Genomic DNA, 23,357 nt, shown 5'->3' with positions numbered 1-23,357 from the left:
CCCAAGAAGCTCCGGAGGCACCAGCTCCTGCTTGAAGGCCTCTCGAATTGTGGGGCCCTGGGCAGTTGCCCATTGTATCTATACAGTATGTTCAGATGCCCTGTTCTGCATGAGCCTGACCCCGGTCCCGTCATTCTATGGTCTGTAATTAGGGAGACAGCCCTGAGGAGCCGGCAATAGCTGCAATAATGTTTCTTTACAGGAAGCTCTATCTGGGACTACGCTGCCATCATGTTTAATTCCATAAGGGCTGCTTGTAGCACGACTTCCTCCTACTTATATTACATGTAATCAACTTAGATCCAAGTTCCTATTATGGACGAATAAGATCAGATGGATGTGAAATAAAGAGATCTATATAAGCAGTACAGACACAGGGGGCTGATTCTGAGAAAGACGCCGGTGGCTGTGTCCGCGCAATGCAGCAGAAGTGTTATGATTCTGTTGGTGCATGAAATACCTCTGTTCTGAATGCACCTGGGGTCAGCTGACATCAACAATCCATCAGTGTGTTTCCTGGGGGTAATCAGAGCTGATCGCTAGGCTGCGTTTTCGTACAGCGGGCGACCAGGTTTAAGCTGCACATGCATATGCACCTCAATGCGAAGGTGAATCGCGCAGGTACAAAGCGGATCGCCGCTCAACGGTGGGTTTGTGTGAAGAATGCATTCGCACAGCCGATCGCAAGGAGATTGACAGGAAGAGGGCATTTGTGGGTGGCAACTGACCATTTTCTGGTAGTGGTTGGTAAAACGCAGGCGTGTTTAGGCGTTTGAAGGGCGGGTGTCTGACTTCAATTCCGGTCCCGGACAGGCTGAAGTGATCGCAGCGGCTGAGTAAGTCCTGGGCTGCGCAGAGACTGCACAAAATCAGTTTGTACAGCTCAGCTACACATGCAATCGCACACTTGCACAGCGAAAATACACTCCCCTGTGGGTGGTGACTATCTGATCGCAGCGCTGCAAAAATCGCTTCCTAGCGATCAGGTCTGTATTAGGCCCTCTGTTCCTTAAGGGGCCTACACATTCGGCAACCCACCGCCGAGCTGCCCGACGGCTGATCCAGCAGGCGGGCGACCCGCCGGCGGGGGGGAGGTGACGAGGGGAGTGAAGTCCCTCTGCTGACAAGTTAAAAGTTGGGAGGTATGCATCACCAGTGTTAAAGTATGGTGCTGCACATTCCTGTATTAAAGGTAGAGTCCATAGTCTGCTAAACATTACATCCTGCTACACCTCGCTCAAGTCCCTACAGCAGAGGTTCCCAAACGCGGTCCTCAAGGCACCCAACAGTCCATGTTTTAGGTATAGCCATGACTCAGCACAGATGGTTACAGCAAATTGACTGAGGTGCTAATTAAGTCACCTGTGGCCAAGCATGCATACATTTAAAACCAGGACTGTTGAGGTGACTTGAGGACTGCTTTTGGGAACCTCTGCCATACAGTAATCCACAGTCAAGTCTGGTTAACCCTATCTGTGCCACTCTGCATCTGCTGGCACCTGCAGTGTTAATCCTCTTCTCGTAATTCACCTGCCAAACATTAGAGACCGGTGAATTGTAACAAGACCTTATGCTACTGCGAGGGTCAGTGCGGCTACTGCGAGTGTCAGTGCGGCTACTGCGAGGGTCAGTGCGGCTACTGCGAGAATCAGCGCGGCTACTGCGAGGGTCAGTGCGGCTGCTGCTGCGAGGGTCAGTGCGGCTACTGCGAGGGTCAGTGCGGCTACTGCGAGGGTCAGTGCAGCTAATGTGAGGACCAGTGCAGCTAATGTGAGGACCAGTGCGGCTAATGTGAGGGTCAGTGCGGCTACTGCGAGGGTCAGTGCGGCTACTGCGAGGGTCAGTGCAGCTAATGTGAGGACCAGTGCAGCTAATGTGAGGACCAGTGCGGCTAATGTGAGGGTCAGTGCGGCTACTGCGAGGGTCAGTGCGGCTACTGCGAGGGTCAGTGCGGCTACTGCGAGGATCAGTGCGGCTACTGTGAGGATCAGTGCGGCTACTGTGAGGATCAGTGCGGCTACTGTGAGGGTCAGTGCGGCTAATGTGAGGGTCAGTGCGGCTACAGCGAGGGTCAGTGCGGCTACTGCGAGGGTCAGTGCGGCTACTGCGAGGGTCAGTGCGGCTACTGCGAGGATCAGTGCGGCTACTGTGAGGATCAGTGCGGCTACTGTGAGGATCAGTGCGGCTACTGTGAGGATCAGTGCGGCTACTGCGAGGGTCAGTGCGGCTAATGCGAGGGTCAGTGCGGCTAATGTGAGGATCAGTGCGGCTAATGTGAGGGTCAGTGCGGCTAATGCGAGGGTCAGTGCGGCTAATGCGAGGGTCAGTGTGGCTACTGCGAGGGTCAGTGCGGCTACTGCGAGGGTCAGTGCGGCTAATGCGAGGGTCAGGATCAGTGCGGCTACTGTGAAGATCAGTGCGGCTACTTTGAGGATCAGTGCGGTTACTGCAAGGGTCAGTGCGGCTAATGTGAGGATCAGCGCGGCTGCTGTGAGGGTCAGTGCGGCTAATGTAAGGATTAGTGCGGCTACTGTGAGGATCAGTGCGGCTACTGTGAGGATCAGTGCGGCTACTGTGAAGATCAGTGCGGCTACTGTGAAGATCAGTGCGGCTACTGCAAGGGTCAGTGCGGCTGCTGTGAGGGTCAGCGCGGCTAATGTGAGGATCAGTGCGGCTAATGCGAGGGTCAGTGCGGCTAATGCGAGGGTCAGTGCGGCTAATGCGAGGGTCAGTGCGGCTACTGCGAGGGTCAGTGCGGCTACTGAAAGGATCAGTGCGGCTACTGAAAGGATCAGTGCGGCTACTGAAAGGATCAGTGCGGCTAATGTGAGGATCAGTGCGGCTACTGTGAGGATCAGTGCGGCTACTGTGAGGGTCAGTGTGGCTAATGCGAGGGTCAGTGCGGCTAATGCGAGGATCAGTGCGGCTAATGTGAGGGTCAGTGCGGCTAATGCGAGGGTCAGTGCGGCTACTGCGAGGGTCAGTGCGGCTACTGCGAGGATCAGTGCGGCTACTGTGAGGATCAGTGCGGCTACTGTGAGGATCAGTGCGGCTACTGTGAGGGTCAGTGCGGCTAATGTGAGGGTCAGTGCGGCTACTGCGAGGGTCAGTGCGGCTACTGTGAGGGTCAGTGTGGCTAATGCGAGGGTCAGTGCGGCTAATGTGAGGATCAGTGCGGCTAATGTGAGGGTCAGTGCGGCTAATGCGAGGGTCAGTGCGGCTACTGCGAGGGTCAGTGCGGCTACTGCGAGGATCAGTGCGGCTACTGTGAGGATCAGTGCGGCTACTGTGAGGATCAGTGCGGCTACTGTGAGGGTCAGTGCGGCTAATGTGAGGGTCAGTGCGGCTAATGTGAGGGTCAGTGCGGCTACTGCGAGGGTCAGTGCGGCTACTGCGAGGGTCAGTGCGGCTACTGCGAGGGTCAGTGCGGCTACTGCGAGGATCAGTGCGGCTACTGTGAGGATCAGTGCGGCTACTGTGAGGATCAGTGCGGCTACTGCGAGGGTCAGTGCGGCTAATGCGAGGGTCAGTGCGGCTAATGTGAGGATCAGTGCGGCTAATGCGAGGGTCAGTGCGGCTAATGCGAGGGTCAGTGTGGCTACTGCGAGGGTCAGTGCGGCTACTGCGAGGGTCAGTGCGGCTAATGTGAGGGTCAGGATCAGTGCGGCTACTGTGAAGATCAGTGCGGCTACTTTGAGGATCAGTGCGGTTACTGCAAGGGTCAGTGCGGCTAATGTGAGGATCAGCGCGGCTGCTGTGAGGGTCAGTGCGGCTAATGTAAGGATTAGTGCGGCTACTGTGAGGATCAGTGCGGCTACTGTGAGGATCAGTGCGGCTACTGTGAAGATCAGTGCGGCTACTGTGAAGATCAGTGCGGCTACTGCAAGGGTCAGTGCGGCTGCTGTGAGGGTCAGCGCGGCTAATGTGAGGATCAGTGCGGCTAATGCGAGGGTCAGTGCGGCTAATGCGAGGGTCAGTGCGGCTAATGCGAGGGTCAGTGCGGCTACTGCGAGGGTCAGTGCGGCTACTGAAAGGATCAGTGCGGCTACTGAAAGGATCAGTGCGGCTACTGAAAGGATCAGTGCGGCTAATGTGAGGATCAGTGCGGCTACTGTGAGGATCAGTGCGGCTACTGTGAGGGTCAGTGTGGCTAATGCGAGGGTCAGTGCGGCTAATGTGAGGATCAGTGCGGCTAATGTGAGGGTCAGTGCGGCTAATGCGAGGGTCAGTGCGGTTACTGCGAGGGTCAGTGTGGCTACTGCGAGGGTCAGTGCGGCTACTGCGAGGGTCAGTGCGGCTAATGCGAGGGTCAGTGCGGCTAATGCGAGGGTCAGGATCAGTGCGGCTACTGTGAAGATCAGTGCGGCTACTTTGAGGATCAGTGCGGTTACTGCAAGGGTCAGTGCGGCTAATGTGAGGATCAGCGCGGCTGCTGTGAGGGTCAGTGCGGCTAATGTGAGGATCAGTGTGGCTAATGGGAGGATCAGTGCGGCTAATGCGAGGGTCAGTGAGGCTAATGCGAGGGTCAGTACGGCTACTGTGAGGATCAGTGCGGCTACTGTGAGGATCAGTGCGGCTACTGTGAGGATCAGTGCGGCTACTGTGAGGATCGGTGCAGCTATTGCGAGGGTCAGTGCGGCTAATGCGAGGGTAAGTGCGGCTACTGTGAGGATCAGTGCGGCTACTGTGAGGATCAGTGCGGCTACTGTGAGGATCAGTGCGGCTACTGCGAGGATCAGTGCGGCTAATGTAAGGATTAGTGCGGCTACTGTGAGGATCAGTGCGGCTACTGTGAGGATCAGTGCGGCTACTGCAAGGGTCAGTGCGGCTAATGTGAGGATCAGCGCGGCTGCTGTGAGGGTCAGTGCGGCTAATGTGAGGATCAGTGTGGCTAATGGGAGGATCAGTGCGGCTAATGCGAGGGTCAGTGAGGCTAATGCGAGGGTCAGTACGGCTACTGTGAGGATCAGTGCGGCTACTGTGAGGATCAGTGCGGCTACTGTGAGGATCAGTGCAGCTAATGTGAGGATCGGTGCAGCTATTGCAAGGGTCGGTGCGGCTAATGCGAGGGTAAGTGCGGCTACTGTGAGGATCAGTGCGGCTACTGTGAGGATCAGTGCGGCTACTGTGAGGATCAGTGCGGCTACTGTGAGGATCAGTGCGGCTAATGTAAGGATTAGTGCGGCTACTGTGAGGATCAGTGCGGCTACTGTGAGGATCAGTGCGGCTACTGTGAGGATCAGTGCGGCTACTGTGAAGATCAGTGCGGCTACTGCAAGGGTCAGTGCGGCTAATGTGAGGATCAGTGCGGCTAATGCGAGGGTCAGTGCGGCTAATGCGAGGGTCAGTGTGGCTACTGCGAGGGTCAGTGCGGCTACTGCGAGGGTCAGTGCGGCTAATGGGAGGGTCAGTGCGGCTAATGGGAGGGTCAGGATCAGTGCGGCTACTGTGAAGATCAGTGCGGCTACTTTGAGGATCAGTGCGGCTACTTTGAGGATCAGTGCCGCTACTGTGAGGATCAGTGCGGCTACTGTGAGGATCAGTGCGGTTACTGCAAGGGTCAGTGCGGCTAATGTGAGGATCAGCGCGGCTGCTGTGAGGGTCAGTGCGGCTAATGTGAGGATCAGTGTGGCTAATGGGAGGATCAGTGCGGCTAATGCGAGGGTCAGTGAGGCTAATGCGAGGGTCAGTGAGGCTACTGTGAGGATCAGTGCGGCTACTGTGAGGATCAGTGCGGCTACTGTGAGGATCAGTGCGGCTACTGTGAGGATCAGTGCAGCTAATGTGAGGATCGGTGCAGCTATTGCAAGGGTCGGTGCGGCTAATGCGAGGGTAAGTGCGGCTACTGTGAGGATCAGTGCGGCTACTGTGAGGATCAGTGCGGCTACTGTGAGGATCAGTGCGGCTACTGTGAGGATCAGTGCGGCTACTGTGAGGATTAGTGCGGCTACTGTGAGGATCAGTGCGGCTACTGTGAGGATCAGTGCGGCTACTGTGAGGATCAGTGCGGCTACTGTGAAGATCAGTGCGGCTACTGCAAGGGTCAGTGCGGCTAATGTGAGGATCAGCGCGGCTGCTGTGAGGGTCAGTGCGGCTACTGTGAGGATCAGTGCGGCTACTGTGAGGATCAGTGCGGCTACTGTGAGGATCAGTGCGGCTACTGTGAGGATCATTGCAGCTAATGTGAGGATCAGTGCAGCTAATGTGAGGATCAGTGCAGCTAATGTGAGGATCAGTGCGGCTACTGTGAGAGTGCGGCTACTGCGAGGGTCAGTGCGGCTACTGTGAGGATCAGTGCGGCTACTGTGAGGATCAGTGCGGCTAATGTAAGGATTAGTGCGGCTACTGTGAGGATCAGTGCGGCTACTGTGAGGATCAGTGCGGCTACTGTGAGGATCAGTGCGGCTACTGTGAAGATCAGTGCGGCTACTGCAAGGGTCAGTGCGGCTAATGTGAGGATCAGCGCGGCTGCTGTGAGGGTCAGTGCGGCTAATGTGAGGATCAGTGTGGCTAATGGGAGGATCAGTGCGGCTAATGCGAGGGTCAGTGAGGCTAATGCGAGGGTCAGTACGGCTACTGTGAGGATCAGTGCGGCTACTGTGAGGATCAGTGCGGCTACTGTGAGGATCATTGCAGCTAATGTGAGGATCAGTGCGGCTACTGTGAGGATGAGTGCGGCTACTGTGAGGATGAGTGCGGCTATTGTGAGGATGAGTGCGGCTACTGCGAGGGTCAGTGCGGCTAATGTGAGGATCAGTGTGGCTACTGTGAGGGTCAGTGCGGCTAATGCGAGGATCAGTGCGGCTAATGCGAGGGTCAGTGCGGCTAATGCGAGGGTCAGTGCGGCTACTGTGAGGATCAGTGCGGCTACTGTGAGGGTCAGTGCGGCTAATGTGAGGATCAGTGCGGCTAATGTGAGGATCAGTGCGGCTAATGTGAGGATCAGTGCGGCTAATGCGAGGGTCAGTGCGGCTAATGCGAGGGTCAGTGCGGCTAATGCGAGGGTCAGTGCGGCTAATGTGGGGATCAGTACGGCTAATGTGGGGATCAGTACGGCTAATGTGAGGATCAGTGCGGCTAATGCGAGGATCAGTGCGGCTAATGTGAGGATCAGTGCGGCTAATGTGAGGATCAGTGCGGCTAATGTGAGGGTAACTAATCATGTAGAAGAGCAAATAAGAAAGAATGAGGAAGGTGGCACCATTACTGTGGGTACAAGGAACACACGTGTCACATACTCACTTCACCGGATGCAGCATCCAAATCCAACTTTCTGGAAAATACGCCCGAACTACGGAGCTCTCTCCACTGTCAGAGTCAGGTGAGGAAGGAGGCGAAGAACCATCCATCTCTATCTCCCCCGACATAGGTACAGCAGCTGCAGGAATCCAGTTATACAGACAGCACAGACATCAGTATATAGAATCAGAACAGTCGGTATATAGAATGTAGTGTGAGGGGGATATATCAGGAAAGTCGGTATATAGAATGTAGTGTGAGGGGGATATATCAGGACAGTCAGTATATAGAATGTAGTGTGAGGGGGATATATCAGTACGGTCAGTATATAGAATGTAGTGTGAGGGGATATATCAGGACAGTCGGTATATAGAATGTAGTGTGAGGGGATATATCAGGACAGTCAGTATATAGAATGTAGTGTGAGGGGGATATATCAGGACAGACTGTATATAGAATGTAGTGTGAGGGAGATATATCAGGACAGTCGGTATATAGAATGTAGTGTGAGGGGGATATATCAGGACAGTCGGTATATAGAATGTAGTGTGAGGGGGATATATCAGGACAGTCGGTATATAGAATGTAGTGTGAGGGGGATATATCAGGACAGTCAGTATATAGAATGTAGTGTGAGGGGGATATATCAGTACGGTCAGTATATAGAATGTAGTGTGAGGGGATATAACAGGACAGTCAGTATATAGAATGTAGTGTGAGAGGGATATATCAGGACAGTCGGTATATAGAATGTAGTGTGAGAGGGATATATCAGGACAGTCAGTATATAGAATGTAGTGTGAGGGGGATAGATCAGGACAGTCAGTATATAGAATGTAGTGTGAGGAGGATATATCAGGACAGTCAGTAAATAGAATGTAGTGTGAGGAGGATATATCAGGACAGTCGGTATATAGAATGTAGTGTGAGGGGGATATATCAGGACAGTCAGTAAACAGAATGTAGTGTGAGGAGGATATATCAGGACAGTCAGTATATAGAAAGTAGTGTGAGGGGGATATATCAGGACAGTCGGTATATAGAATGCAGTGTGAGGGGATATACCAGGACAGTCGGTATATAGAATGTAGTGTCAGGGGGATATATCAGGACAGTCAGTATATAGAATGTAGTGTGAGGGGGATAGATCAGGACAGTCGGTATGTAGTGTGAGGGGGATATATCAGGACAGTCGGTATATAGAATGTAGTGTGAAGGGATATATCAGGACAGTCAGTATATAGACTGTAGTGTGAGGGGGATATATCAGGACAGTCGTTATATAGAATGTAGTGTGAGAGGGATATACCAGGACAGTCAGTATATAGAATGTAGTGTGAGGGGGATAGATCAGGACAGTCAGTATATAGAATGCAGTGTGAGGGGGATAGATCAGGACAGTCAGTATGTAGTGTGAGGGGGTTATATCAGGACAGTCGATATATAGAATGTAGTGTGAGAGTGATATATCAGGACAGTCAGTATATAGAATATAGTGTGAGGAGGATATATCAGGACAGTCAGTATATAGAATGTAGTGTGAGGGGGATATATCAGGACAGTCAGTATATAGAATGTAGTGTGAGGAGGATATATCAGGACAGTCTGTATATAGAATGTAGTGTGAGGGGGATATATCAGGACAGTCAGTATATAGAATGTAGTGTGAGGGGGATATATCAGGGCAGTTGGTATATAGAATGTAGTGTGAGGGGGATATATCAGGGCAGTTGGTATATAGAATGTAGTGTGAGGGGGATATATCAGGACAGTCGGTATATAGAATGTAGTGTGAGGGGATATATCAGGGCAGTTGGTATATAGAATGTAGTGTGAGGGGGATATATCAGGACAGTCGGTATATAGAATGTAGTGTGAGGGGGATATATCAGGACAGTCGGTATATAGAATGTAGTGTGAGGGGGATATATCAGGACAGTCGGTATATAGAATGTAGTGTGAGGGGGATATATCAGGACAGTCGGTATATAGAATGTAGTGTGAGGGGGATATATCAGGACAGTCGGTATATAGAATGTAGTGTGAGGGGGATATATCAGGACAGTTGGTATATAGAATGTAGTGTGAGGGGGATATTTCAGGACAGTCAGTATATAGAATGTAGTGTGAGGGGGATATATCAGGACAGTCGGTATATAGAATGTAGTGTGAGGGGGATATATCAGGACAGTCGGTATATAGAATGTAGTGTGAGGGGGATATATCAGGACAGTCAGTATATAGAATGTAGTGTGAGGGGGATATATCAGGACAGTCAGTATATAGAATGTAGTGTGAGGGGGATATATCAGGATAGTCGGTATATAGAATGTAGTGTGAGGGGGATATATCAGGACAGTCGGTATATAGAATGTAGTGTGAGGGGGATATATCAGGATAGTCGGTATATAGAATGTAGTGTGAGGGGGATATTTCAGGACAGTCAGTATATAGAATGTAGTGTGAGGGGGATATATCAGGACAGTCAGTATATAGAATGTAGTGTGAGGAGATATATCAGGACAGTCGGTATATAGAATGTAGTGTGAGGGGGATATATCAGGATAGTCGGTATATAGAATGTAGTGTGAGGGGGATATTTCAGGACAGTCAGTATATAGAATGTAGTGTGAGGGGGATATATCAGGACAGTCAGTATATAGAATGTAGTGTGAGGGGGATATATCAGGACAGTCAGTATATAGAATGTAGTGTGAGGGGGATATATCAGGATAGTCAGTATATAGAATGTAGTGTGAGGGGGATATTTCAGGACAGTCAGTATATAGAATGTAGTGTGAGGGGGATATTTCAGGACAGTCAGTATATAAAATGTAGTGTGAGGGGGATATATCAGGATAGTCAGTATATAGAATGTAGTGTGAGGGGGATATATCAGGATAGTCAGTATATAGAATGTAGTGTGAGGGGGATATATCAGGACAGTCAGTATATAGAATGTAGTGTGAGGGGGATATATCAGGACAGTCAGTATAAGACGCATGCGCAGTAGCAGAAAATTGCTGTACTATGTCCAACATAAGCAGTGCATTCCCCTCAGTATCACGTCCTTAGTCCCAAGGAACTAATTTAAATATAATATACAATTATAGATTGCATACCTCCCAACTTTCTAAACATGGGAGGCGTGGCCCTGTGAGCTGCTGGCACGCCCCCTGTCCCTCTCTCCCAGTGAATAGATGCTGTACGCATGCGCACATCATCTACTCACCGCTGCTCTGCAGTGGGTTAGAGGGTCTACCAACTGCCCCCCTCCACTCCCACCTCGGGACACCGCGAGGACAACGGGACAGTCTCAGAAAAATGGGACTGACCCGCCAAAATGGGAACAGTTGGGAGGTAAGAGAATGCAATGAGGTTCATATATGTTATATAATTGTTGTGTTTGCACAATCACTATATATTTTTCTTTGTTCAAAATATGTACAGTATCATCTCCATATCATAATGTCATTTGACACTTGAGAAACAGTAAGGATGACATTTCGTGTCAATCCATTAATAATCCTCTTTGTCCTCTTGACTGTTACCATAAAAAAAAAAAAAGTGTTCTCCTATTTACAATACATCTGAAATCTGCACTAAAACATGTGTTTATATCTGTTCTGTGATTATAAGAGTCAAGGAGTAATCAGCTGTTCCTGCTATGCTTAAGCCAGCAGTCTGTGACAGGCTAGTAATGTCTGGCAGTCTCTGTCAGGCCTAGCAATTTCTGACAATCTCTGACAGGCTAGTAATGTCTGACATTCTCTGCCAGGCCTAGCAATGTCTGACAGTCTGTGACAGGCTAGTAATGTCTGGCAGTCTCTGTCAGGCCTAGCAATGTCTGACATTCTCTGCCAGGCCTAGCAATTTCTGACAGTCTCTGACAGGCCTAGCAATGTATGGCAGTCTCTGCCAGGCCTAGCAATGTCTGACAGTCTCTGCCAGGCAGGCCTAGCAATGTCTGACAGTCTGTGACAGGCTAGTAATGTCTGGCAGTCTCTGCCAGGCCTAGCAATGTCTGACAGTCTCTGCCAGGCAGCCCTAGCAATGTCTGACAGTCTCTGACAGGCCTAGCAATGTATGGCAGTCTCTGCCAGGCCTAGCAATGTCTGACAGTCTCTGCCAGGCAGGCCTAGCAATGTCTGACAGTCTCTGACAGGCATAGCAATGTCTGACAGTCTCTGCCAGGCCTACTAATGTCTGACAGTCTCTGACAGGCCTAGTAATGTATTGCAGTCTCTGACAGGCCTAGCAATGTCTGGCAGTCTCTGACAGGCCTAGCAATGTATTGCAGTCTCTGACAGGCCTAGCAATGTCTGACAGTCTCTGCCAGGCCCAGCAATGTCTGACAGTCTCTGCCAGGCCTACTAATGTCTGACAGTCTCTGACAGGCCTAGTAATGTATTGCAGTCTCTGACAGGCCTAGCAATGTATGGCAGGTATGGCAGTAATGTATAGGTGTATATACAGTGCTGATAAATAATGCTCCTGCAATAATTGGGACTGGGAGGTCGCTTTTCATGTGCTGCGCAGCCAACCTCCCAATCCCCACAGAGGAGGCGTGCCCCCCCCCCTGCTACCCCTGCTCGTAGGAGGTCACAGGGGGTCACGGCTGGATATACAACGCTCGGCTAATAAGCTGGGGAACAAATAGGTATGTGCCCAGCTTTGAATACAATGAATACAATATACTGTAAAAATAAGAATTTACTTACCGATAATTCTATTTCTCGTAGTCCGTAGTGGATGCTGGGGACTCCGTCAGGACCATGGGGAATAGCGGCTCCGCAGGAGACAGGGCACAAAAAGTAAGCTTTTAGGATCACATGGTGTGTACTGGCTCCTCCCCCCATGACCCTCCTCCAAGCCTCAGTTAGGTACTGTGCCCGGACGAGCGTACACAATAAGGAAGGATATTGAACCCCGGGTAAGACTCATACCAGCCACACCAATCACACCGTATAACTTGTGATCTGAACCCAGTTAACAGTATGACAAACGTAGGAGCCTCTGAACAGACGGCTCACAACAAATAACAACCCGATTTTTTTGTAACAATAACTATGTACAAGTATTGCAGACAATCCGCACTTGGGATGGGCGCCCAGCATCCACTACGGACTACGAGAAATAGAATTATCGGTAAGTAAATTCTTATTTTCTCTAACGTCCTAAGTGGATGCTGGGGACTCCGTCAGGACCATGGGGATTATACCAAAGCTCCCAAACGGGCGGGAGAGTGCGGATGACTCTGCAGCACCGAATGAGAGAACTCAAGGTCCTCCTCAGCCAGGGTATCAAATTTGTAGAATTTTGCAAACGTGTTTGCCCCTGACCAAGTAGCAGCTCGGCAGAGTTGTAATGCCGAGACTCCCCGGGCAGCCGCCCAGGATGAGCCCACTTTCCTTGTGGAATGGGCCTTGACAGATTTAGGTTGTGGCAAGCCTGCCACAGAATGTGCAAGTTGAATTGTGCTACAAATCCAACGAGCAATCGTCTGCTTAGAAGCAGGAGCACCCATCTTGTTGGGTGCATACAATATAAGCAGTGAGTCAGACTTTCTGACTCCAGCCGTTCTTGAAATATATATTTTCAATGCCCGGACCACGTCCAACAACTTGGAATCCTCCAACTCGTTAGTAGCCGCAGGCACCACAATAGGCTGGTTCAGGTGAAACGCTGACACCACCTTAGGCAGAAAATGAGGACGCGTCCGCAGTTCTGCCCTGTCCGTATGGAAAATCAGATATGGGCTCTTATATGATAAAGCCGCCAATTCTGATACTCGCCTGGCTGAAGCCAGGGCCAGTAGCATGGTTACTTTCCATGTAAGATACTTCATCTCCACCGATTTGAGCGGCTCAAACCAATGGGATTTTAGAAAATCCAAGACTACATTAAGATCCCACGGTGCCACTGGGGGCACAACCGGGGGCTGTATATGTAGTACTCCTTTTACAAAAGTCTGGACTTCAGGAACTGAAGCCAATTCTTTCTGGAAGAAAATCGACAGGGCCGAAATTTGAACCTTAATGGACCCCAATTTGAGGCCCATAGACAATCCTGTTTGCAGGAAATGTAGGAATCGACCCAGTTGAAATTCCTCCGTGGGGGCCTTCCTGGCCTCACACCACGCAACATATTTCCTCCAAATGCGGTGATAATGTTGTGCAGTCACCTCCTTCCTGGCCTTTACCAGTGTAGGAATGACCTCTTCCGGAATGCCTTTTTCCTTTAGAATTCGGCGTTCAACCGCCATGCCGTCAAACGCAGCCGCGGTAAGTCTTGGAATAGACACGGTCCCTGCTGAAGCAGGTCCCGTCTTAGAGGTAGAGGCCACGGATCCTCCGTGAGCATCTCTTGAAGTTCCGGGTACCAAGTTCTTCTTGGCCAATCCGGAGCCACTAGTATCGTTCTTACTCCCTTTTGCCGTATAATTCTCAGTACTTTTGGTATGAGAGGCAGAGGAGGGAACACATACACTGACTGGAACACCCACGGTGTTACCAGAGCGTCCACAGCTATTGCCTGAGGATCTCTTGACCTGGCGCAATACCTGTCCAGTTTTTTGTTGAGGCGGGACGCCATCATATCCACCATTGGTTTTTCCCAACGGTTCACAATCATGTGGAAGACTTCTGGATGAAGTCCCCACTCTCCCGGGTGTAGATCGTGTCTGCTGAGGAAGTCTGCTTCCCAGTTGTCCACTCCCGGAATGAATACTGCTGACAGTGCTATCACATGATCTTCCGCCCAGCGAAGAATCCTTGCAGCTTCTGCCATTGCTGTCCTGCTTCTTGTGCCGCCCTGTCTGTTTACGTGGGCGACTGCCGTGATGTTGTCCGACTGGATCAACACCGGCTGACCCTGAAGCAGGGGTTTTGCCAGACTTAGAGCATTGTAAATCGCTCTTAGCTCCAGTATATTTATGTGAAGAGACATCTCCAGGCTTGACCATACTCCCTGGAAGTTTCTTCCTTGTGTGACCGCTCCCCAGCCTCTCAGACTGGCATCCGTGGTCACCAGGACCCAGTCCTGTATGCCGAATCTGCGGCCCTCTAACAGATGAGCACTCTGCAACCACCACAGAAGAGACACCCTTGTCCGTGGCGATAAGGTTATCCGCTGATGCATCTGCAGATGCGATCCGGACCATTTGTCCAGCAGATCCCACTGAAAAGTTCGTGCGTGGAATCTGCCGAATGGAATCGCTTCGTAAGAAGCCACCATCTTTCCCAGGACTCTTGTGCATTGATGCACAGACACTGTCCCTGGTTTTAGGAGGTTCCTGACAAGTTCGGATAACTCCCTGGCTTTCTCCTCCGGAAGAAACACCTTTTTCTGAACCGTGTCCAGAATCATTCCCAGGAACAGCAGACGTGTCGTCGGGGTCAACTGAGATTTTGGAAAATTCAGAATCCACCCGTGTTGTTGCAGCACTAGTTGGGTTAGTGCTACTCCGTCTTCCAGCTGTTCTCTGGATCTTGCCCTTATCAGGAGATCGTCCAAGTAAGGGATAATTAATACGCCTCTTCTTCGTAGAAGGATCATCATTTCGGCCATTACCTTGGTAAAGACCCGAGGTGCCGTGGACAATCCAAACGGCAGCGTCTGAAACTGATAATGACAGTTTTGCACCACGAACCTGAGGTACCCTTGATGTGAAGGGCAAATTGGGACATGCAGGTAAGCGTCCTTTATGTCCAGGGACACCATAAAGTCCCCTTCTTCCAGATTCGCTATCGCTGCTCTGAGTGACTCCATCTTGAACTTGAATTTTTGTATGTACAGGTTCAAAGATTTGAGATTTAGAATAGGTCTTACCGAGCCGTCCGGCTTCGGTACCACAAATAGCGTGGAGTAATACCCCTTTCCCTGTTGTAGGAGGGGTACCTTGACTATCACCTGCTGAGCAAACAGCTTGTGAATGGCTTCCAATACCGTCGCCCTGTCCGAGGGAGACGTTGGCAAAGCAGACTTTAGGAACCGGCGAGGGGGAGACTTCTCGAATTCCAACCTGTAACCCTGAGATACTACCTGTAGAATCCAGGGGTCCACCTGTGAGCAAGCCCACTGTGCGCTGAAATTCTTGAGTCGACCCCCCACCGTTCCTGAGTCCGCTTGTAAGGCCCCAGCGTCATGCTGAGGGCTTTGCAGAACCCTGGGAGGGCTTCTGTTCCTGGGCAGGGGCTGCTTGCTGCCCTCTCTTACCCCTTCCTCTGCCCCGAGGCAGATATGACTGTCCTTTTGTCCGCTTGTTCTTATAGGAACGAAAGGACTGCGGCTGAAAAGACGGTGTCTTTTTCTGTAGGGAGGGGGTCTGAGGTAAAAAAGTGGATTTTCCGGCAGTTGCCGTAGCCACCAGATCCGATAGACCGACGCCAAATAATTCCTCCCCTTTATACGGCAATACTTCCATATGTCGTTTGGAATCCGCATCACCTGACCACTGTCGCGTCCATAAACTCCTTCTGGCAGATATGGACATCGCATTTACTCTCGATGCCAGAGTGCAAATATCTCTCTGCGCATCTCGCATATAAAGGAAAGCATCCTTTAATTGCTCTATAGTCAATAAAATACTGTCCCTATCCAGGGTATCAATATTTTCAGTCAGGGAATCCAACCAGACAACCCCAGCACTGCACATCCAGGCTGAGGCGATGGCTGGTCGCAGTATAACACCAGTATGAGTGTATATACTTTTCAGGGTAGTTTCCAGCCTCCTATCAGCTGGATCCTTGAGGGCGGCCGTATCAGGAGACGGTAACGCCACTTGTTTCGATAAGCGTGTGAGCGCCTTATCCACCCTAGGGGGTGTTTCCCAGCGCGCCCTAACCTCTGGCGGGAAAGGGTATAATGCTAATAACTTTTTTGAAATTAGCATTTTTCTATCTGGGTTAACCCACGCTTCATCACATACATCATTTAATTCCTCTGATTCAGGAAAAACTACAGGTAGTTTTTTCACCCCCCACATAATACCCCTTTTTGTGGTACTTGTAGTATCAGAGATATGCAAAGCCTCCTTCATTGCCGTGATCATATAACGTGTGGCCCTACTTGAAAATACGTTTGTTTCATCACCGTCGACACTAGATTCAGTGTCTGTGTCTGGGTCTGTGTCGACCGACTGAGGTAAAGGGCGCTTTACAGCCCCTGACGGTGTCTGAGACGCCTGGGCAGGTACTAACTGGTTTGCCGGCCGTCTCATGTCGTCAACTGATTTTTGTAATGTGCTGACATTATCACGTAATTCCATAAACAAAGCCATCCATTCCGGTGTCGACTCCCTGGGGGGTGACATCACCATTATCGGCAATTGCTCTGCCTCCACGCCAACATCGTCCTCATACATGTCGACACACACGTACCGACACACAGCAGACACACAGGGAATGCTCTTATCGAAGACAGGACCCCACTAGCCCTTTGGGGAGACAGAGGGAGAGTTTGCCAGCACACACCCAAGCGCTATAATATATATGGGAACAACCCTATATAAGTGTTGTTCCTTATAGCCGCTTAAATATATAAAAATATCGCCAAAATATGCCCCCCCTCTCTGTTTTACCCTGTTTCTGTAGTGCAGTGCAGGGGAGAGTCCTGGGAGCCTTCCTCACAGCGGAGCTGAGCAGGAAAATGGCGCTGTGTGCTGAGGAGAATAAGCCCCGCCCCCTATTCCGGCGGGCTTTTCTCCCGGAGTTTTAGACATTTGGCATGGGTTAAATACATACATATAGCCTTAATGGCTATATGTGATGTATTCTTTTGCCATAAAAGGTATTATATATTGCTGCCCAGGGCGCCCCCAGCAGCGCCCTGCACCCTCCGTGACCGTCTGGTGTGAAGTGTGTGACAACAATGGCGCACAGCTGCAGTGCTGTGCGCTACCTTCATGAAGACTGAAGAGCCTTCTGCCGCCTGTTTCCGGACCTTCAATCTTCAGCATCTGTAAGGGGGGTCGGCGGCGCGGCTCCGGGACGAACCCCAGGGTGAGACCTGTGTTCCGACTCCCTCTGGAGCTAATGGTGTCCAGTAGCCTAAGAATCCAATCCATCCTGCACGCAGGTGAGTTGAAATTCTCTCCCCTAAGTCCCTCGTTGCAGTGAGCCTGTTGCCAGCAGGACTCACTGAAAATAAAAAACCTAAAAAACTTTTTCTAAGCAGCTCTTTAGGAGAGCCACCTAGATTGCACCCTGCTCGGACGGGCACAAAAACCTAACAGAGGCTTGGAGGAGGGTCATGGGGGGAGGAGCCAGTACACACCATGTGATCCTAAAAGCTTACTTTTAGTGCCCTGTCTCCTGCGGAGCCGCTATTCCCCATGGTCCTGACGGAGTCCCCAGCATCCACTTAGGACGTTAGAGAAATACAGTACATTTGAATTTAGATAAGGAAAATAATTATATTTCCTGTATGTGCTTTCTGATTGGTTCATTAGGAATATTAATTAGAAATACCTTTTAAATGGTCATTAGTATATTTGCATGACTATTATATATATTTTGATAAATTTATTATAATTATTATTATAATTTTTCTTATTGCTAAATCAGAGAGAATAACACATTCTCTAAACATATGTAAGCCCCGCAGCTACAGTATATTTTAATTTTGAAGGGGCCAACAAAGTCTCTAGAAAGGACGAGTCGCCCCGAATCTCAGTTTCCGCTACGGGTAAAAATACAATCACATTCCACTGGCGCAGCACCAGTCCCTATGCAGATTATAACTAGAAGTAAAACATCCCAAAATAGTGAAAGATTTCATGAATAAAGCAAATACTCACAGTCCGCAGCATCACTTAGTATCCCCCCCAACAGCTCAGTGCTGGCACTGTGTTCTAAATACTCTATGGGACCTACAAAAGAGCCACAGGTAACAGTAACACAGATATTAGTTAAGGAGGGATGAGCGGTCACATTGCAGAGTATAGTACGTCTCTCTGTGACATATAGATATCTGCAGTAACACAGATATCAGTTATACAGTGAAGGAGGGATGAGCGGTCACATTGCAGAGTATAGTACATCTCTCTGTGACATATACATATCTGCAGTAACACAGATATTAGTTATACAGTGAAGGAGAGATGAGTGGTCACATTGCAGAGTATAGTACAGCTCTCTGTGACATATAGATATCTGCAGTAACACAGATATTAGTTATACAGTGAAGGAGGGATGAGTGGTCACACTGCAGAGTATAGTACAGCTCTCTGTGACATATAGATATCTGCAGTAACACAGATATTAGTTATACAGTGAAGGAGGGATGAGCGGTCACATTGCAGACTATAGTATGGCACTCTGTGACATATACATATCTGCAGTAACACAGATATTAGTTATACAGTGAAGGAGGAATGAGCGGTCATACTACAGAGTATACTACAGTATATCTCTGTGACATATACATAACTGCAGTAACACAGAGATTAGTTGTACAGTGAAGGAGGAATGAGCCACCTTTCCAGGGTGAATTAGGTCCAGCCCATACTCAGATGTCCCCAGGACTTATGGATGGACAAGGCGACTATAGGAGGATGGGCAAGAGTAAAACCCAAGTGCAAAAAGATGCTCACTGAATACTACTTTAATTAAGCTGACCAATTCACAAGCTGGGATAAGTAACAGAATGTACAGTACGTGAGTGCAACAATGCACAGGGTGGTATTAGTAACTGAGTATAAACTGTATGTAAATGCAACAATGCTCAAGATAGTATTAGCAACTAAACATAGACTGTACATAAATGCAACAATGTACAAAATGGTATTAGCAACTAAACACAAACTATATGTGAATGCAACAATGCATAGGGTGGTATAAGCAACTTAAATATAAGTACAAGGAATAAATAACTTAGCAGTGAGTTCCTTAAGGAACTAGGCAGAGCAAAGCAAGGTACAGATAACACGATTACTTAGCTGCAGGAGTCCACTGGATTCCAGGCAAGGCAGGACAAAGCAAAACAAGGTAAGGCTGCAGCTGTCTGAATGTACTTCCAGGCTAGGTCTTACATACACAATCAGGAACTCAGGATACTGGCAGGACAGGGTACACAGGATTCAAACTGGACTGGGTATCACAAGTAATATAATAGCACCAACTGCACAGGATCAAGATACCACCATAGGATAGGGACCGGACACAGGAACAAGAAGCTATAACCGGCCTCAGTTGAAGGGCAAGCTGCATAATAAAGGAAACAATTCCAAACAGGATGGTTGGGAAAGAACCAGCCTCCTGAACACTGATTAACTGCAGCTGGAAAACCAGACACAAGGTAATGGCCTAATCATCTGACAGGTGAAACCGCACAGACCAAACATACAGGAAACAGGCTGCAGTTACACAGAACATGGACAGGAATGAGCCACAGCGGTGGCTCATGACAGTTATACAGTGGAGCAGGGATGAGTGGTCACATTGCAGAGTACAGTATGGCTCTCTGTGACATATACATATCTGCAGTAACACAGATATTAGTTATACAGTGAAGGAGGGATGAGCGGTCACATTGCAGAGTATAGTACGGCTCTCTGTGACATATGTGCAGTAAAACAGATATTATTTATACAGTGAAGGAGGTATAAGTGGTTACATTAAAGAGTATAGTCTGGATCTCTGTGACATATACATGTCTGCAGTAACACTGATATTAGTTATACAGTGAAGGAGATATGAGCGGTAACATTGCAGAGTATAGTACGGCTCTCTGTGACATAAAGATATCAGCAGTAACAGATATTGTACAGTGAAGGAGGGATGAGCGGTCACATTGCAGAGTATAGTACTGCTCTCTGTGGCATAAACATATCTGCAGTAACACAAATATTAGTTATACAGTAAAGGAGGCATGAGTGGTCACATTGCAGAGTATAGTACAGCTCTCTGTGATCTATACATATCTGTAGTAACACAGATATTAGTTATACAGTGAAGGAGGGATGAGCAGTCACATTGCAGAGTATAGTACGGCTCTCTGTGACATATACATATCTGCAGTAACACGGATATTAGTTATACAGTGAAGGAGGGATGAGCAGTCACATTGCAGAGTATAGTACGGCTCTCTGTGACATATAAATATCTGCAGTGTCAAAGTCAGAAAAATATCTCTATGCACACTACCATATTTGCACCTCACACAGGTCCGTGCTGCGCATGCGTACGCTCTCCCGTACGTGCGCATACTCACAGTCGCGGGCACCCGCAGGCGCACGGTATGCGTATTTACGGTAGAGTTTATGTGATCGTAGCGTGCGACTCAATCGTTACATATTTTCACTATATAATGTATTTTGTAGATCATGGTCCCTTTGATAGATTCTGAAAGTTTAGTTAACATAGCATGTTCCTGAACAGAGAGATCCCTCTTTGTATTGTACGAAGGGTCTAACAGGGGTCATACAGTGGTGTTTGGTACCCATCGGAAGAGTATTTAAATAGCAATATTCCGGTGTTGGTTTGGAGCGGATTAATCGCTCGTGCGAATAGTTATGGACATAAGAAGTTTATGTCCATTTACTATTATTTGTTCTTATTTAGTCATGCGGCGGGAAACCCAGTATCCCACCCACCTGAACAGTTGGAAGCAGTCACAGCCCACCTGTATGAATCAACGTATGACCTTTTGTTATAATGCAAAGCCGAATTCCTGTATCCAATGAACAATGAGATTGTAGGGACCATTGAATTGTATTGTGTGAGGGGCATAAATAGGCAGGCCGACCATATCCAGTTCACTCTCTTCAACGGTTCTCATTGCTGATAATCGGGAGCTGGATATCGAGGCGCATGCGATCGTTTCCCCTTGTGCGTAAGTGTTTCTCCGCAACTATATTGATCTTCTTGTTATTGTGGGCCAATTTCTCTCTCTCTCTCCCTTCTCCTCTTTCTCTCTTATTTTCCTTTAAATAGTAATTGTATTATATTTCCTGTGTAGTTATCTGGTTAGGTAGTCTATGTTATATTGTAGTGTATGATTTGTATTTGTATTAATTCTTTTGCAAGTATATCATTCATAATATATATATTAGGCGTTGGACCCTAAGCCCAGGTATCTGTGTATTTCTTATAGTGTTTAGTATTCTCAGAGCGTCGGTGACGCTCAAACAGCTTTTAAGTTAATAAGGTTACACTAGGTTGCATCTACACCCTATCTCTACACTAAGGTTTTACAGCATATTTCATTGTTTATGGTTTAGATATAAAGGTTTAACATTGTGAGCGTCAGCGCCGCTGGTGATCTCCTCGTGGTCCCGAGCGTCCGCTACGCTATAGCGAATCATTAAGTTAGTCAGCAGCCAATAGCGTGCCTGCCTGTGATCTCTTGGCCATGAGCGAACGTGACGCTTGAGCGTCTCGACTACGGCTAAGCGATTGTTACGCAACGTGCGTACCCTTACGGTACTTCATACGTAGATAGCGTACAGTGTTCTTAGACCTCATAAAGGGTATTATATAAGATAAATATTTAGCTTTATCAATTGGGGGCTCGTCCTGTCCTTCACATATCTGCACTAGGTAATTTCAGCAGACATTATCCAGCAGCAAAGGGCGGGAGATCATATTCCTCGTAGTGCTGTTTGGATAAGCGTCTGCTTCTCTTAGTAAAGGGTGCTGAAGGAATCCGGGAACTGGAGGTAAGAACAACACGCTAGTCTCTTTTAAAACTGTTTATTTTTCTGTCTTGCGTACACACGCACGCATATCTGCATTTCTTTTTTTCATTTGTGTATTTTCATATATCACTCTCCTGTTTGCCAGTTTTATAGTTGATAAACGTGCTAAGAGAGATTTGCCGCTATTTCATAGTTTAAGAGTAAAGGTAATATAGTTAAAGTATAGACAAACACACAGTTTTGCCTGGGAGACAAGGCGAAGTCAGTGTGGTGCGCGGTAGATGATAAAGGATCATCTACATTGATAAACGTATAAATTGTGTTACGGTGGATCTTTGCTTTGCGTACACGTGTCTCTAACAAAGGACTGAGACTTGTGTACGCAATCCAAGGGCCAACGCACGCAGCGTATATTACGCAACGGAGCGTACGGGTACGCCCACGTAACTCAAATCACAAGTGTTAATTTTTTTTTCAACGCGATAAATAGCGCAACGCGGTAAATAACGCAAGGCGATAAATCGCGCAAATCTATTTTAACATTCGAAATTTAAATTAACAGATCCTTCTCCTAATTGGTAACACATCTGGTCTAAAGAAAAATTTCTGCGCAGAAATAGAAACAAAGTGTATATGTGGTGAGTGAGTGTTTGTTTTTACAATTTTTGAGGTTGAACCACAAGAAAAGTCGAGTTCTCGTGAGGTACATGCGTGTAAGTGACGTACATGGTGGCTAGGGAGGCATCCCTGGTTAAAACATACAATTTGAGCATTAGAGTGTAGCAGACCAGGAGGTCATACTGTAACAGACCAGGAGGTCATAGCAGACCAGCAGGTTCAGGTACAGCAGACAAGGAAGTCCGCTATACAGTCCACAGGCACAACACCAAGAAAGGATTGGTGCAACACCCATATAGGCCATACAAGCTCTGGCTGAAGGAATTCGCAGCCGCAATTTTCGATTCCACTGGTCGCTCCGTACATAAGATTAGTTGCTTATGTGCTGAACGATTGTACCGCACGTAATTGTGTGCATTAGTAAACCTGACCGGTACTATTTGTGTACGAAGGTCATAAACGCTATTTGTACATTCTAACGTGATTTGTGTAATTTTTTTTTATTTTAAGGGAGGTTCGCTGCTCACTCAGGAACTATCCAACAACCAATAGTTACTGGAAAGAGTAAGTGTTCTTCGGATCACCCTCACAGGTTCCAGTAAATAGAGGTTCAGGTCGCAGGGGCCCTGGGTCGAGTACGCCAGCACCATATCGGTGTGATCAGGTCGTATTGGTCGGCGTGGGCGAGTGAGTGGGGTACTCGGTAAACCGCCACCGTCAGCCTATTTTGAACATTTTGGTTTGCGTAAGGGTTGGTTGAATAAAGCAACACCTTCGAACTATGGGGGCCACTTGTTCAGGTAGGGGGCGATCAACCTCGGTTCGGGTTGATTCAGTAAACCGACCAGTCGGGTCGGCAAGA

At 48.6% G+C, this 23,357-nt stretch overlaps 1 protein-coding gene across 1 annotated transcript in view; it reads right to left on the bottom strand.

The window, feature by feature from the left end:
- Positions 1 to 23,357, bottom strand: part of LOC135057451 (alpha-2-macroglobulin-like protein 1) — a 275,363-nt gene that overhangs the window by 120,059 nt on the left and 131,947 nt on the right. The window contains exon 22 of the mRNA XM_063963344.1: positions 7,243 to 7,378. Coding sequence (XP_063819414.1) covers positions 7,243 to 7,378 — 136 coding nt within the window. The remainder of the gene's footprint in view (positions 1 to 7,242; positions 7,379 to 23,357) is intronic.

This window comes from Pseudophryne corroboree, chromosome 3 (genome assembly GCF_028390025.1).
Source record: "Pseudophryne corroboree isolate aPseCor3 chromosome 3, aPseCor3.hap2, whole genome shotgun sequence".
Classification (NCBI taxonomy): Eukaryota; Metazoa; Chordata; class Amphibia; order Anura; family Myobatrachidae; genus Pseudophryne; species Pseudophryne corroboree.
Note: the sequence above shows the minus strand (reverse complement) of the source record. Positions and strands in the feature narration are given on the sequence as shown.